Consider the following 17434-nt stretch of genomic DNA (forward strand, 5'->3'; position numbering starts at 1 on the left):
GAGGCATCATCCAATTTCTTCAAAATATACAAAAAATTCAATCAGTATTACTATCCCTTCAGAAATACGTATTTTTCAATTATATCTCCAAAATAAAACACTATTCGCCCGGCGGCAACAAACTTCAAAAAAATATTTTTAGCATATAGGTCACAGTCAAGGTCACAAGGTCATTGACCTTAGTGTCATTTGAAAGAATGTAATCAGTGAAGTAAGCATACCAAATATGAAATCTCTATCTCTCATGGCTCAAAAGTTGTGGTAAAAGTTCTAAAGCTATTCTAGCATATAGGTCAGTCAAGGTCACAAGGTCATGACCTTGGTGTCATTAGGAAGAACTTTATTAGTGGAGTATGCATACCAAATATAAAGTCTCTACCTTTAATGGTTCAAAAGTTACGGTGAAAGTGAAAAAAAAAACTATTTTTAGCATATAGGTCACAGTCAATGTCACAAGGTCATTGACTTGGTTGTCATTTAAAAGAGCTTTATTGATGGAGTATGCATAATAAATATGAAGTCTCTATCTCTCATGGTTCAAAAGTTGTGGTGAAGGTTAAAGAACTTTGACAACAGACAAACTGAATGGACAAAAACAATATACGCATCTACTGATCGTAGGGCATAATTAAATTTGGGCCTAGGATAGGACTTGCGTTGAGAGTTGAAGTTCTGATATCAAATTAAAAATATGTCTCTTTGCATATGCAAACTTGTCTGACTTGTTTTCAATTAAGATTCCTTATTTTATAAACATGTCATTTCCCTACAATATATGAATCCTAATTCAAACATAAAATGTTAAATTTATTACATAAATAGTCAATCAGGTCAAAAAGTGTTGACACACAACTCCATACTTATTGCATCTTTATGAATGCTGCAGGATAAACAAAACACTTGAGCAGAAAATTCAGTAGGTTGGACAAGCCTCACCTTCCATCACATTTTCTTAGCCTCGTCCAAATATCACTTCTAATTTAGGATATTATAAATAATCTTTTATTTCTATATTTAAACACGAAGAAGTGAATGGTTTCTTTAAAACTGAGCTAAACACTTTTCAAGAAAAAATATGTCATAAGAAAGGTCATGGTTGAAAAGATGATGCAGATGCATAGCTCTCAACAAAATCTAACATCATGGTGTTTGATAAAATTATCTTGAATGGGTTTCTTAAAACCAAGCTAAATACCAATCTCAGAAAAGCGAAGTCAAGGTCAAAGGCATGGTTGAGATCAAAAAATGTAGATGCAATTTAATTGCTCTCATTGTATGTTAATCATCATCTAAAATTTGACATCACTATCCTGAATGTTTTTTTTTTAAACTGAGCTAAACACAAAAAGTGAGGTCAAAGTGAAAGAAAGGTCAAAGTCAAAAGTGTTGATGCAATTCAATAGCCCCAATCAGTATGTTTCCACATTAAAGTTTCATTAAAATAATTACCAATAAATGGTTTCCTAACAACTGAACTAAACACAAGTTTATAAAAATAAGGTCATGGTCAAAGGTCAAGGTAAAAAAAAATGATGATGCAGATGCATAGCTCTTATCAATATCTATCATCAAATGAAGTTTGATAAAAATATCTTGAATAGTTTCTTTGAAACTGGGCTTTGAACAGACCTAAATGTAATGTGCAACGGAATGACAGAAGATAAACATGACAAACACTATATGCCCCGGCCATATTCGTCGCAGGGCATATACATTACCCTGGTCACTCATCTGGAAAATGTAGGCAAGATTCAAGATCTAAAGCAAGTATTATTCATCTTATTCTGATAAATATAGTTTCCAAGGACACTCCTGAACAAACAAAATAGAAATACCAAAGAAATACAAATGGTAAGAAGCATCAAAATAAAATCATTAAACAACATGTTCCAAACAATCTTTTTTTTTCTGGTTAGTGTATATCTCAACATCAATATCAATACAAGTATGAATCAAGTAGAACTTATAGTTACTTAAAAGGCCTGTTTAAACATTTTTTAACCTGTTTACTTTTAATATCAAGAAAATTTTGGTTAATTCCAACATATACAACAAATATGGAAGTTTTCATCCTTATATGCACCACTTATGCACATTTATTCAGAACAGGTCATATTATGAACCTATTCATAAAACATTACCCTGGTCACTCATCTGGAAAATGTACACTTAACAAAACTTCTTAGTGTTAACCCTAATAAATGTAATTATATAAAAAATACATCATAGAATGGATTGAAATTTTCAATATTTTGTAACCAATGTATCTCCTTAACAATCGATAAAAGAAAATCGAATATCACATGAGAAAATCAATGTACCGTGACGAAGTTAAAAAACAAGAAAACGGCTCGTCGCAGCACGTGTTTCTTGAAATCGGGTAAATTTTTTTACCATTGTCAATCTTCAACGAGTGTTTGAATGAAAAAAACATGAAACATGGGCAGAATGTCCATTGAGGAAAGAGCAATAGCCGTTGGAATGCTGGTATCAGGATCGTCCTTACGACAGGTAATACTCATTTTTAATCTGATGTTTTTTTAGCTCGATGTCATCTGTAAAAATTGACAACCAGTATCAAATGTCATTTTTACCCATTTTTACAGCAGGTTGCGCGTCATTTTCACCGACAACTTACAGCAATTCGCAAGCTTTGGGCCAAATTCAACCAAACCGGAAGTGTTCAGGATCTTCGTCGAAGGCCAAGATCTCGCGTCACAACAAGGTTTCAGGATCGTTGCATGGTTCTCAACCACTTAAGAGATAGATTTAAGCCTGCAACTTTAACTACAAGACAAACAAATGGTACCCATGGTCGACCAATATCACCCCAGACAGTGCGAAACCGCCTCAAAGAGGTACACTTACGTGCAAGACGTCCAAGGAGGGTTTTGGTATTAACCCGACGGCATCAAATTGCACGTCTTGCATGGGCGAGAAGACACCTCAGACTTACTAGAGCTGACTGAGCAAATGTTTTATTTGTGGATGAAACCAAAATAAAGCTACGAAGTGCTGATGGCAGGAAAAAGAGTGTACCGCTGGCGAGGAGGACGTCACAGTGCGGCCTGTGTTGAGGAGATGGACAGATTTGGTGGTGGTGGTAATCTTATGGTATGGGAAGGAGTGTCAATGCACACGAAAACTCCAATCATTCGTGTTAACGGCGGTCTAACAGCAGCGAGGTATCAAAATGACATCCTGAGACCGGTTCTTGTCCCGCATGTTGCAAGAAACAGACGCATGGTTTTGGCACAGGATAATGCCCCCTGTCATAGCGCTAGAACAACCCAACAATTTCTGGCAATAAACAACATCCGTGTGATGCCCTGGCCTGCAAAATCCCCGGATCTAAATCCGATAGAACACAATTGGGACTTGATCAAAAGAAATGTGAAAGCTCTCCCCCCTCCGCACGACATCAACGCATTAGAAAGATCTGTTCAGCAGGTTTGGCAGCAGATACGTCAGCCAACTATTCAGAGATACATTGTATCAATGAGAAAGCGATGTCTTGCTGTGATTAGGGCGAGAGGTGGTCATACTCCATATTGATTGATTTCTGTGAATTTCCATTCAGAGGGTACACCATTTTCTAGACTCATTGCTGAGTAGTATGACGACTAATTTACATGAAGTTTATGTATCATGACAATGAAATAAGTATCATTAACTATGAATTAAAGAAATTACTTAGTGTTTTTCTTTGTTCATTAAAACTAAGAAAACCTTGGGTGAACACTTAGAAGTTTGGTTCAGTGTAGATTAAATTCAGAATCCAAAGCAAGTATGAAAGTTTCATTCCTGGATACATCATCCATGTTTATTTTTTTGGTTAAAATATTGTTTGAATTCATTCATATGGAAAATAAAGGTCAGATCCAGCATCCAAAGTAAAATGTTACATGGACAATAATGTCCCCTACCAGGTATTTGCAATATTTTTGCAAAATCCATCTTGCTTCACCGACACTGAATATGCTATAATATTGCACTTTTACATAGTCATTACATAGCCTTTTTAATGATATTAAGAATTGTACAGTTGCACAATGTTTTGCAAGCTTTAAACAAACTTTTAAAATTTCAGATAAAGAAGAATATGCATATACCGTATAAATCCTATTAACCATCCTGGGCACTAAGGAAATTGTGATAAAGGGGCGGTTTTTTTTGGTATCCTCATAATATTTAATGTCATATTTTAAGTTTTGAAAACTTTTGAGCAAAAACAGGGCTCTCAATTCTCCAAATATAATTAAAAGAACAACTAAAATAATTTTTAACTTTACTTTACGTGAAGATAATCTACCTAAATTATGTTAAACTGATCATTCTTAACCGAAAAATTGGATAATAGAGAAATTTCTATTTCATTTGCTTCAAATGTTGGCAGATTTTTGATATGCTTCTAGATAATTTTAATCACATTACAGGGGACCCTTATTTCCAGACAATTGAAAAGACCTAGGGGTGCTTATCAGGTCCAGTACAATCACTAGATTTAGCTACGTAGGTAGAATTACCTACGTAGCGTTACTGTATACAGGGTTATTTTCACCCCGTGTTATTTTCGCCCTTTTGCACTTGCGAATTATTTTGCCCCGTTTTAAATTCGCCCAGTCTAAGTTTTGTTTTAGAAATTATGCTGTGTAATTTCAATTTGCACCGTTTTAAATTCGCCCAATCAGGAAGAGGGCGAAAATAAACCGGGGGCGAAAATTTCCCTGTATACAGTATTTACCTACCTCAGGTAGCTTTATTTGGCTATTTCAATGCAACTTTTCAAAGTTGTTCCTTTTATTTAAAAGAGACAAAATAATCGTAATTAAATGGCCATTAATATTTATTCTAAGAAGGTTTTAAAATACGATCCAGAGCAGAGATAATTTATACATCGCTGCGTTTTGACAATTTAGAGCAAAACATGTAATTCCATTGTTTAGTTAACTGTCCTCTCTCATGCGTGCGGTGAGGCATGGCTGAGTATGATCACTTCACATTGTGCTGAATAATTACCGACCTATTATTGTGTTAACCTGAACTGGACTTCTTTGTCATTTCATTCAAGGAGTAACTGTTCTAACTGTCATACATAGCTCCAAAACTTTCAGAACTTTGATTGCAATTGCTCAGAAATAGACATTTCCTCAAGAATGATTTTTTCATGTTCAACGTTGAAAATGATCACTGCTGACACTGCATCAAAATTATATTTTCTGCACACCCTGAGAAAAAGGCTTTTTTATAAAAATAAATTGATTTGGTAGCTAAGTAAAGCTACCTCAGGTAGTTAAAAAAAGCTAAGTAGATAAATCAAGCTACATAGCTAAATCTAGTGATTGTACCAGACTTGCTTATAGTTATAGAGGCAGGGGCAGTTAATGGGGATTAAATGGTAAGTCTTGTTTAACTCTGAATCATTCCTATTACACAGCTACAATGCAAGCTTACATACAGAATATTAATACACGTACAAGTCACAAAAAGTGCCGTTTTGCATATACTAAGTGCCGTTTTCACTTTCAGTAAGTGCCATTTTCACGACACTAGGTACCGTTCGAATGATTGTAAATGACTAAATATTTCATCACGTTTCAATTTCAGGCACATTTTCGACATAAATACAAAAACAACATATTAAATACCCAGTAAAAATAATTTTTTGTTACATATATAAATTGCTCGAACCGGCAATCCTTTATCACAGTCTAAAATTATGTCACCTCAAAAACGATTACCGAGAAATCGAATTCGCAAAAGCACTTCACATTCCATGCTGTTTAAACTTAATAACTACAAATAATCATACCCACCGTTCGCAATGCAAACTGTTGAACCTAAGAAAAACACAAATTAAATCGTATAATGACGCTTAGCTTTCTCCGAAGACTCTTCTGAGTTGCCGGAAGACGCTGAGAGGCCGATTACAGGTATACGCATGCGTGAAATATTCTAAATCACAAAATGTATCGGCGTCGCAACTATATTTCCGGAATACTAAAATCGGTTGAAAAATCTCTCTTGGGTGCATGATTGAATTTCATACACTGTTTATAAACATTATTACAGACATTCTAGTGCATATTCTAATAGGTATTCTAATACTAATTCTAATAGGTAATTTACTATAAAGATTTTCAATGCACCATGCTTTATTTCATACTATCATGGAACTAAACACACCCTGGGGACACTATCCCCAAACCCAGAGGTTAGGCATTTTAAAATGTTTAGGGCTTATTGATTATTATAAGCTTAATCATACTCATGCAAAGTGTTTGACTGCCTATAATTTTCAGAAGTAAAAGAGTTATCTATAGTAACGCACTTTCCATATATAATGAGTTATCTATAGTAACGCACTTTCCCTATATAATCAAGACAAACCCCCACCCCAAAACCCTTCACCCTGGGGCCACAAATTTCACAATTTTGAAAGAGGCACCCTTGGTCATCATTACCATGCACCTAGTTTATCTGTTTTATTTACAGGGGGAAAGAAGAAGATTTCTAAAGAATTTTACATTTTCACTATATGATCAACAAAGCCCGCCCTAAGTAAGAACCCCTGACCCTGGGGCCATGGATTTCACAATTTTGGTAAAGGGCCCTATGCTGATTAAAATTATGCCAACAGTTTGACTGCTTGATGTCCAGGAGTAAAGAAGAAGATTTTTAAAGATTGCATTAATTTTAGTGGTTTTGGCCCAGCTCCTCAGGCCCCAGGAGGGCAGGGGCCATGAAAATCACAATTTTTGTTTCCCTTTACCCATAGATGCTTTGTGCCAAAACTGGCTAAAATTGGTTTAGTAGTTTCAGAGAAGAAGCTGAAAATGTTCCTTCTCCAACTGCTCTACATTGTTTCTTTTCCTTTTCTTTGCTTCTCTTTCCTTTAAACAGAATTCTGTACTCTGTCTTGATTTAGTTTTACTTTTTAAAGTACTTTCTCTGTCCTTCTGCTTTGTCTTTGAATTTTCTCTACTTTTCTTTTTGCAAGCAAGTTCTTTCTCTTTAAATTCTTTACTTTGTCTTGCTTTAGTTTTACTTTTTAATGTACTTTCTCTGTCCTTCTGTTTTGTCTCAGAATTTTCTCTGTTTTTTTGTTTGGAAGCAAGTTCTTTCTCTTTAAATTCTTTACTTTGTCTTGCTTTGGTCATACTTTGTAATGTACTTTCTCTGTCCTTCTGTTTTGTCTGAAAATTTTCTCTGTTTTTTTGTTTGGAGGCAAGTTCTTTCTCTCTAAATTCTTTACTCTTCCTTGCTTTGGTCATACTTCTAAGGTTACTTTCTCTGTCCTTCTGCTTTCTCTCTGGATTTTCTCTGACAATTTTTTTTGAGGTAAGTTCTTTCTCTTTAAATTCTTTACTCTGCCTTGCTTTAGTCATACTTCTAAGGTTACTTTCCCTGTCCTTCTGTTTTATCAGCGAGTTTTCTCTTCTTTTTCGCATATAATTTCTCATATATTCATTTCGATTTTCTTGAGGTGAATCAGAAGTGTTACATTTTTTTGACATATTCTCTTGGAAGTCAAAGTACTTATCAATTAAAGAAGGTCGTTTGCTTCCCGCATTAGATACACTTGTTATTTGTGTTACAGACACTGGCTGAATCTCAAACTGGCTTGTCATTGAAATATTGCAACTTTGATAAAATGCAAACATGTAGTCCACAAGTTGATCGATATCACTAAAAGTGATTTTAATAGCCTTACCATCTGCAGATGAAAGACCGTCCTCTCCATGTGAATACGAATCAAAAAATACAGGACAGTTCTTGTCATTGACATATATTGCTGAGCAAAGTCCTCCAACTATAATTAATCCTTGATTGAATAGTCTAAAGAGTAGCTCAATACCTGTCTTCAAATTATTACTTTGGCATGAATTGTCCCAATCAATGTGAGTTACTGTTCCCTAGATCTCTTCATGATAGCATATTTCATACTGGTTATCGTTCACAAAAACAAAATTGGGAAGTTCTTGAAATTGTAGCATTTTGATACAATTTGAACAGTTGACTGTAATTCTGCAATTCTGACTCGATATAAATCATCCGCAGCAAAGAGAACTTCATCTAGTTCTGCTGAAGTAGACGCACTTTTCAAAATGATCGACATCAAAGCATTGCATGTGCACTGAACTCCTCTTGAGAAAGGTGGAAATAAATTAATAGCTTGATTAATTGTTGCAAATAATTTTGTCACAGGCAAATTTTTCTCAATGAAAGACAAACATGAAGCTTGTTCAGGGCAAGAGAAACTTTCGCTTGCTTTTTTTTAAATCTAAAGAAAAATTATCAGTATCCTTGGAATAAAATGCCACATTGTTAGATGTCATAGAATGAAGTGGCAAACTGTTGAATTTACAAGTTTCGAAGGTAAACAGGTATAGTTTAGAGACCCAGAAGACAAATTTGCATTGTTAATACATGTAGTATCCAAAGGCATATTGGCAGAGTTCATAGTGTCCGAAGGCAAATTTGCAATGATACTGGTGCCCGAAGGCGAATTTGCACTGTTTCTGGTGCCCGAAGGCGAATTTGCACTGTATCTGGCGCCCGAAGGCAAATCTAGTACTCTTTTTAAGCAGGCAGTATCCCCCCTGTCTTTAGCACTATTTTTTACGTGGCTAGCTTCCACGAGTTTCAAAGGTCCGTCAATTGTTGCGTCAATTGTTGGGTCTTTCGTACTATTTTTTACGTGGCTAGTATCCACGAGTCTATTGTCACTTCTACCACGACTCTGGTTCCCCATCTTCACCAGTCCCATCCTCCAGTTCTTTTTGCGAGGCATCATCCAATTTCTTCAAAATATACAAAAAATTCAATCAGTATTACTATCCCTTCAGAAATACGTATTTTTCAATTATATCTCCAAAATAAAACACTATTCGCCCGGCGGCAACAAACTTCAAAAAAATATTTTTAGTAGATAAGTCACAGTAAACGTCACAAGGTCATTGACCTTAGTGTCATTTGAAAGAATGTAATCAGTGAAGTAAGCATACCAAATATGAAATCTCTATCTCTCATGGCTCAAAAGTTGTGGTAAAAGTTCTAAAGCTATTCTAGCATATAGGTCAGTCAAGGTCACAAGGTCATGACCTTGGTGTCATTAGGAAGAACTTTATTAGTGGAGTATGCATACCAAATATAAAGTCTCTACCTTTAATGGTTCAAAAGTTACGGTGAAAGTGAAAAAAAAAACTATTTTTAGCATATAGGTCACAGTCAATGTCACAAGGTCATTGACTTGGTTGTCATTTAAAAGAGCTTTATTGATGGAGTATGCATAATAAATATGAAGTCTCTATCTCTCATGGTTCAAAAGTTGTGGTGAAGGTTAAAGAACTTTGACAACAGACAAACTGAATGGACAAAAACAATATACGCATCTACTGATCGTAGGGCATAATTAAATTTGGGCCTAGGATAGGACTTGCGTTGAGAGTTGAAGTTCTGATATCAAATTAAAAATATGTCTCTTTGCATATGCAAACTTGTCTGACTTGTTTTCAATTAAGATTCCTTATTTTATAAACATGTCATTTCCCTACAATATATGAATCCTAATTCAAACATAAAATGTTAAATTTATTACATAAATAGTCAATCAGGTCAAAAAGTGTTGACACACAACTCCATACTTATTGCATCTTTATGAATGCTGCAGGATAAACAAAACACTTGAGCAGAAAATTCAGTAGGTTGGACAAGCCTCACCTTCCATCACATTTTCTTAGCCTCGTCCAAATATCACTTCTAATTTAGGATATTATAAATAATCTTTTATTTCTATATTTAAACACGAAGAAGTGAATGGTTTCTTTAAAACTGAGCTAAACACTTTTCAAGAAAAAATATGTCATAAGAAAGGTCATGGTTGAAAAGATGATGCAGATGCATAGCTCTCAACAAAATCTAACATCATGGTGTTTGATAAAATTATCTTGAATGGGTTTCTTAAAACCAAGCTAAATACCAATCTCAGAAAAGCGAAGTCAAGGTCAAAGGCATGGTTGAGATCAAAAAATGTAGATGCAATTTAATTGCTCTCATTGTATGTTAATCATCATCTAAAATTTGACATCACTATCCTGAATGTTTTTTTTTTAAACTGAGCTAAACACAAAAAGTGAGGTCAAAGTGAAAGAAAGGTCAAAGTCAAAAGTGTTGATGCAATTCAATAGCCCCAATCAGTATGTTTCCACATTAAAGTTTCATTAAAATAATTACCAATAAATGGTTTCCTAACAACTGAACTAAACACAAGTTTATAAAAATAAGGTCATGGTCAAAGGTCAAGGTAAAAAAAAAATGATGATGCAGATGCATAGCTCTTATCAATATCTATCATCAAATGAAGTTTGATAAAAATATCTTGAATAGTTTCTTTGAAACTGGGCTTTGAACAGACCTAAATGTAATGTGCAACGGAATGACAGAAGATAAACATGACAAACACTATATGCCCCGGCCATATTCGTCGCAGGGCATATACATTACCCTGGTCACTCATCTGGAAAATGTAGGCAAGATTCAAGATCTAAAGCAAGTATTATTCATCTTATTCTGATAAATATAGTTTCCAAGGACACTCCTGAACAAACAAAATAGAAATACCAAAGAAATACAAATGGTAAGAAGCATCAAAATAAAATCATTAAACAACATGTTCCAAACAATCTTTTTTTTTCTGGTTAGTGTATATCTCAACATCAATATCAATACAAGTATGAATCAAGTAGAACTTATAGTTACTTAAAAGGCCTGTTTAAACATTTTTTAACCTGTTTACTTTTAATATCAAGAAAATTTTGGTTAATTCCAACATATACAACAAATATGGAAGTTTTCATCCTTATATGCACCACTTATGCACATTTATTCAGAACAGGTCATATTATGAACCTATTCATAAAACATTACCCTGGTCACTCATCTGGAAAATGTACACTTAACAAAACTTCTTAGTGTTAACCCTAATAAATGTAATTATATAAAAAATACATCATAGAATGGATTGAAATTTTCAATATTTTGTAACCAATGTATCTCCTTAACAATCGATAAAAGAAAATCGAATATCACATGAGAAAATCAATGTACCGTGACGAAGTTAAAAAACAAGAAAACGGCTCGTCGCAGCACGTGTTTCTTGAAATCGGGTAAATTTTTTTACCATTGTCAATCTTCAACGAGTGTTTGAATGAAAAAAACATGAAACATGGGCAGAATGTCCATTGAGGAAAGAGCAATAGCCGTTGGAATGCTGGTATCAGGATCGTCCTTACGACAGGTAATACTCATTTTTAATCTGATGTTTTTTTAGCTCGATGTCATCTGTAAAAATTGACAACCAGTATCAAATGTCATTTTTACCCATTTTTACAGCAGGTTGCGCGTCATTTTCACCGACAACTTACAGCAATTCGCAAGCTTTGGGCCAAATTCAACCAAACCGGAAGTGTTCAGGATCTTCGTCGAAGGCCAAGATCTCGCGTCACAACAAGGTTTCAGGATCGTTGCATGGTTCTCAACCACTTAAGAGATAGATTTAAGCCTGCAACTTTAACTACAAGACAAACAAATGGTACCCATGGTCGACCAATATCACCCCAGACAGTGCGAAACCGCCTCAAAGAGGTACACTTACGTGCAAGACGTCCAAGGAGGGTTTTGGTATTAACCCGACGGCATCAAATTGCACGTCTTGCATGGGCGAGAAGACACCTCAGACTTACTAGAGCTGACTGAGCAAATGTTTTATTTGTGGATGAAACCAAAATAAAGCTACGAAGTGCTGATGGCAGGAAAAAGAGTGTACCGCTGGCGAGGAGGACGTCACAGTGCGGCCTGTGTTGAGGAGATGGACAGATTTGGTGGTGGTGGTAATCTTATGGTATGGGAAGGAGTGTCAATGCACACGAAAACTCCAATCATTCGTGTTAACGGCGGTCTAACAGCAGCGAGGTATCAAAATGACATCCTGAGACCGGTTCTTGTCCCGCATGTTGCAAGAAACAGACGCATGGTTTTGGCACAGGATAATGCCCCCTGTCATAGCGCTAGAACAACCCAACAATTTCTGGCAATAAACAACATCCGTGTGATGCCCTGGCCTGCAAAATCCCCGGATCTAAATCCGATAGAACACAATTGGGACTTGATCAAAAGAAATGTGAAAGCTCTCCCCCCTCCGCACGACATCAACGCATTAGAAAGATCTGTTCAGCAGGTTTGGCAGCAGATACGTCAGCCAACTATTCAGAGATACATTGTATCAATGAGAAAGCGATGTCTTGCTGTGATTAGGGCGAGAGGTGGTCATACTCCATATTGATTGATTTCTGTGAATTTCCATTCAGAGGGTACACCATTTTCTAGACTCATTGCTGAGTAGTATGACGACTAATTTACATGAAGTTTATGTATCATGACAATGAAATAAGTATCATTAACTATGAATTAAAGAAATTACTTAGTGTTTTTCTTTGTTCATTAAAACTAAGAAAACCTTGGGTGAACACTTAGAAGTTTGGTTCAGTGTAGATTAAATTCAGAATCCAAAGCAAGTATGAAAGTTTCATTCCTGGATACATCATCCATGTTTATTTTTTTGGTTAAAATATTGTTTGAATTCATTCATATGGAAAATAAAGGTCAGATCCAGCATCCAAAGTAAAATGTTACATGGACAATAATGTCCCCTACCAGGTATTTGCAATATTTTTGCAAAATCCATCTTGCTTCACCGACACTGAATATGCTATAATATTGCACTTTTACATAGTCATTACATAGCCTTTTTAATGATATTAAGAATTGTACAGTTGCACAATGTTTTGCAAGCTTTAAACAAACTTTTAAAATTTCAGATAAAGAAGAATATGCATATACCGTATAAATCCTATTAACCATCCTGGGCACTAAGGAAATTGTGATAAAGGGGCGGTTTTTTTTGGTATCCTCATAATATTTAATGTCATATTTTAAGTTTTGAAAACTTTTGAGCAAAAACAGGGCTCTCAATTCTCCAAATATAATTAAAAGAACAACTAAAATAATTTTTAACTTTACTTTACGTGAAGATAATCTACCTAAATTATGTTAAACTGATCATTCTTAACCGAAAAATTGGATAATAGAGAAATTTCTATTTCATTTGCTTCAAATGTTGGCAGATTTTTGATATGCTTCTAGATAATTTTAATCACATTACAGGGGACCCTTATTTCCAGACAATTGAAAAGACCTAGGGGTGCTTATCAGGTCCAGTACAATCACTAGATTTAGCTACGTAGGTAGAATTACCTACGTAGCGTTACTGTATACAGGGTTATTTTCACCCCGTGTTATTTTCGCCCTTTTGCACTTGCGAATTATTTTGCCCCGTTTTAAATTCGCCCAGTCTAAGTTTTGTTTTAGAAATTATGCTGTGTAATTTCAATTTGCACCGTTTTAAATTCGCCCAATCAGGAAGAGGGCGAAAATAAACCGGGGGCGAAAATTTCCCTGTATACAGTATTTACCTACCTCAGGTAGCTTTATTTGGCTATTTCAATGCAACTTTTCAAAGTTGTTCCTTTTATTTAAAAGAGACAAAATAATCGTAATTAAATGGCCATTAATATTTATTCTAAGAAGGTTTTAAAATACGATCCAGAGCAGAGATAATTTATACATCGCTGCGTTTTGACAATTTAGAGCAAAACATGTAATTCCATTGTTTAGTTAACTGTCCTCTCTCATGCGTGCGGTGAGGCATGGCTGAGTATGATCACTTCACATTGTGCTGAATAATTACCGACCTATTATTGTGTTAACCTGAACTGGACTTCTTTGTCATTTCATTCAAGGAGTAACTGTTCTAACTGTCATACATAGCTCCAAAACTTTCAGAACTTTGATTGCAATTGCTCAGAAATAGACATTTCCTCAAGAATGATTTTTTCATGTTCAACGTTGAAAATGATCACTGCTGACACTGCATCAAAATTATATTTTCTGCACACCCTGAGAAAAAGGCTTTTTTATAAAAATAAATTGATTTGGTAGCTAAATAAAGCTACCTCAGGTAGTTAAAAAAAGCTAAGTAGATAAATCAAGCTACATAGCTAAATCTAGTGATTGTACCAGACTTGCTTATAGTTATAGAGGCAGGGGCAGTTAATGGGGATTAAATGGTAAGTCTTGTTTAACTCTGAATCATTCCTATTACACAGCTACAATGCATGCTTACATACAGAATATTAATACACGTACAAGTCACAAAAAGTGCCGTTTTGCATATACTAAGTGCCGTTTTCACTTTCAGTAAGTGCCATTTTCACGACACTAGGTACCGTTCGAATGATTGTAAATGACTAAATATTTCATCACGTTTCAATTTCAGGCACATTTTCGACATAAATACAAAAACAACATATTAAATACCCAGTAAAAATAATTTTTTGTTACATATATAAATTGCTCGAACCGGCAATCCTTTATCACAGTCTAAAATTATGTCACCTCAAAAACGATTACCGAGAAATCGAATTCGCAAAAGCACTTCACATTCCATGCTGTTTAAACTTAATAACTACAAATAATCATACCCACCGTTCGCAATGCAAACTGTTGAACCTAAGAAAAACACAAATTAAATCGTATAATGACGCTTAGCTTTCTCCGAAGACTCTTCTGAGTTGCCGGAAGACGCTGAGAGGCCGATTACAGGTATACGCATGCGTGAAATATTCTAAATCACAAAATGTATCGGCGTCGCAACTATATTTCCGGAATACTAAAATCGGTTGAAAAATCTCTCTTGGGTGCATGATTGAATTTCATACACTGTTTATAAACATTATTACAGACATTCTAGTGCATATTCTAATAGGTATTCTAATACTAATTCTAATAGGTAATTTACTATAAAGATTTTCAATGCACCATGCTTTATTTCATACTATCATGGAACTAAACATACCCTGGGGACACTATCCCCAAACCCAGAGGTTAGGCATTTTAAAATGTTTAGGGCTTATTGATTATTATAAGCTTAATCATACTCATGCAAAGTGTTTGACTGCCTATAATTTTCAGAAGTAAAAGAGTTATCTATAGTAACGCACTTTCCATATATAATGAGTTATCTATAGTAACGCACTTTCCCTATATAATCAAGACAAACCCCCACCCCAAAACCCTTCACCCTGGGGCCACAAATTTCACAATTTTGAAAGAGGCACCCTTGGTCATCATTACCATGCACCTAGTTTATCTGTTTTATTTACAGGGGGAAAGAAGAAGATTTCTAAAGAATTTTACATTTTCACTATATGATCAACAAAGCCCGCCCTAAGTAAGAACCCCTGACCCTGGGGCCATGGATTTCACAATTTTGGTAAAGGGCCCTATGCTGATTAAAATTATGCCAACAGTTTGACTGCTTGATGTCCAGGAGTAAAGAAGAAGATTTTTAAAGATTGCATTAATTTTAGTGGTTTTGGCCCAGCTCCTCAGGCCCCAGGAGGGCAGGGGCCATGAAAATCACAATTTTTGTTTCCCTTTACCCATAGATGCTTTGTGCCAAAACTGGCTAAAATTGGTTTAGTAGTTTCAGAGAAGAAGCTGAAAATGTTCCTTCTCCAACTGCTCTACATTGTTTCTTTTCCTTTTCTTTGCTTCTCTTTCCTTTAAACAGAATTCTGTACTCTGTCTTGATTTAGTTTTACTTTTTAAAGTACTTTCTCTGTCCTTCTGCTTTGTCTTTGAATTTTCTCTACTTTTCTTTTTGCAAGCAAGTTCTTTCTCTTTAAATTCTTTACTTTGTCTTGCTTTAGTTTTACTTTTTAATGTACTTTCTCTGTCCTTCTGTTTTGTCTCAGAATTTTCTCTGTTTTTTTGTTTGGAAGCAAGTTCTTTCTCTTTAAATTCTTTACTTTGTCTTGCTTTGGTCATACTTTGTAATTTACTTTCTCTGTCCTTCTGTTTTGTCTGAAAATTTTCTCTGTTTTTTTGTTTGGAGGCAAGTTCTTTCTCTCTAAATTCTTTACTCTTCCTTGCTTTGGTCATACTTCTAAGGTTACTTTCTCTGTCCTTCTGCTTTCTCTCTGGATTTTCTCTGACAATTTTTTTTGAGGTAAGTTCTTTCTCTTTAAATTCTTTACTCTGCCTTGCTTTAGTCATACTTCTAAGGTTACTTTCCCTGTCCTTCTGTTTTATCAGCGAGTTTTCTCTTCTTTTTCGCATATAATTTCTCATATATTCATTTCGATTTTCTTGAGGTGAATCAGAAGTGTTACATTTTTTTGACATATTCTCTTGGAAGTCAAAGTACTTATCAATTAAAGAAGGTCGTTTGCTTCCCGCATTAGATACACTTGTTATTTGTGTTACAGACACTGGCTGAATCTCAAACTGGCTTGTCATTGAAATATTGCAACTTTGATAAAATGCAAACATGTAGTCCACAAGTTGATCGATATCACTAAAAGTGATTTTAATAGCCTTACCATCTGCAGATGAAAGACCGTCCTCTCCATGTGAATACGAATCAAAAAATACAGGACAGTTCTTGTCATTGACATATATTGCTGAGCAAAGTCCTCCAACTATAATTAATCCTTGATTGAATAGTCTAAAGAGTAGCTCAATACCTGTCTTCAAATTATTACTTTGGCATGAATTGTCCCAATCAATGTGAGTTACTGTTCCCTAGATCTCTTCATGATAGCATATTTCATACTGGTTATCGTTCACAAAAACAAAATTGGGAAGTTCTTGAAATTGTAGCATTTTGATACAATTTGAACAGTTGACTGTAATTCTGCAATTCTGACTCGATATAAATCATCCGCAGCAAAGAGAACTTCATCTAGTTCTGCTGAAGTAGACGCACTTTTCAAAATGATCGACATCAAAGCATTGCATGTGCACTGAACTCCTCTTGAGAAAGGTGGAAATAAATTAATAGCTTGATTAATTGTTGCAAATAATTTTGTCACAGGCAAATTTTTCTCAATGAAAGACAAACATGAAGCTTGTTCAGGGCAAGAGAAACTTTCGCTTGCTTTTTTTTAAATCTAAAGAAAAATTATCAGTATCCTTGGAATAAAATGCCACATTGTTAGATGTCATAGAATGAAGTGGCAAACTGTTGAATTTACAAGTTTCGAAGGTAAACAGGTATAGTTTAGAGACCCAGAAGACAAATTTGCATTGTTAATACATGTAGTATCCAAAGGCATATTGGCAGAGTTCATAGTGTCCGAAGGCAAATTTGCAATGATACTGGTGCCCGAAGGCGAATTTGCACTGTTTCTGGTGCCCGAAGGCGAATTTGCACTGTATCTGGCGCCCGAAGGCAAATCTAGTACTCTTTTTAAGGAGGCAGTATCCCCCCTGTCTTTAGCACTATTTTTTACGTGGCTAGCTTCCACGAGTT

At 35.1% G+C, this 17434-nt stretch overlaps 2 protein-coding genes across 2 annotated transcripts; both read right to left on the reverse strand.

The window, feature by feature from the left end:
- Nucleotides 1-6798: 6798 nt before the first annotated feature.
- LOC134269327 (splicing regulatory glutamine/lysine-rich protein 1-like) lies at nucleotides 6799-7631 on the reverse strand. The gene is made up of 2 exons (XM_062751522.1): nucleotides 7142-7631; nucleotides 6799-6893 (listed from the first exon to the last, which is right to left on the reverse strand). Exons 1-2 carry the CDS (start codon nucleotides 7629-7631, stop codon nucleotides 6799-6801), a joined length of 585 nt encoding a protein of 194 aa, XP_062607506.1.
- Nucleotides 7632-15586: 7955 nt separating this feature from the next.
- On the reverse strand, nucleotides 15587-16419 carry LOC134269328 (splicing regulatory glutamine/lysine-rich protein 1-like). Its single transcript, XM_062751523.1, has 2 exons — nucleotides 15930-16419; nucleotides 15587-15681 (listed from the first exon to the last, which is right to left on the reverse strand). The coding sequence occupies exons 1-2, from the start codon at nucleotides 16417-16419 to the stop codon at nucleotides 15587-15589; spliced, it is 585 nt and encodes a 194-aa protein (XP_062607507.1).
- Between the last annotated feature and the right edge of the window lie 1015 nt (nucleotides 16420-17434).

Source organism: Saccostrea cucullata, unplaced genomic scaffold, assembly GCF_032062105.1.
Source record: "Saccostrea cucullata isolate Sc308-1 unplaced genomic scaffold, CSIRO_AGI_Scuc_v1 ctg9090, whole genome shotgun sequence".
Taxonomy (NCBI): Eukaryota; Metazoa; Mollusca; class Bivalvia; order Ostreida; family Ostreidae; genus Saccostrea; species Saccostrea cuccullata.

Coding starts and splice junctions, on each gene's coding strand:
- LOC134269327 (XM_062751522.1), bottom strand. CDS start 7,631: ATGACAAGCCAGTTTGAGATTCAGCCAGTGTCTGTAACACAAATAACA. Junction 6,894..7,141: donor TATGACCAAAGCAAGACAAA/GTAAAGAATTTA, acceptor TTCTGTTTAAAG/GAAAGAGAAGCAAAGAAAAG.
- LOC134269328 (XM_062751523.1), bottom strand. CDS start 16,419: ATGACAAGCCAGTTTGAGATTCAGCCAGTGTCTGTAACACAAATAACA. Junction 15,682..15,929: donor TATGACCAAAGCAAGACAAA/GTAAAGAATTTA, acceptor TTCTGTTTAAAG/GAAAGAGAAGCAAAGAAAAG.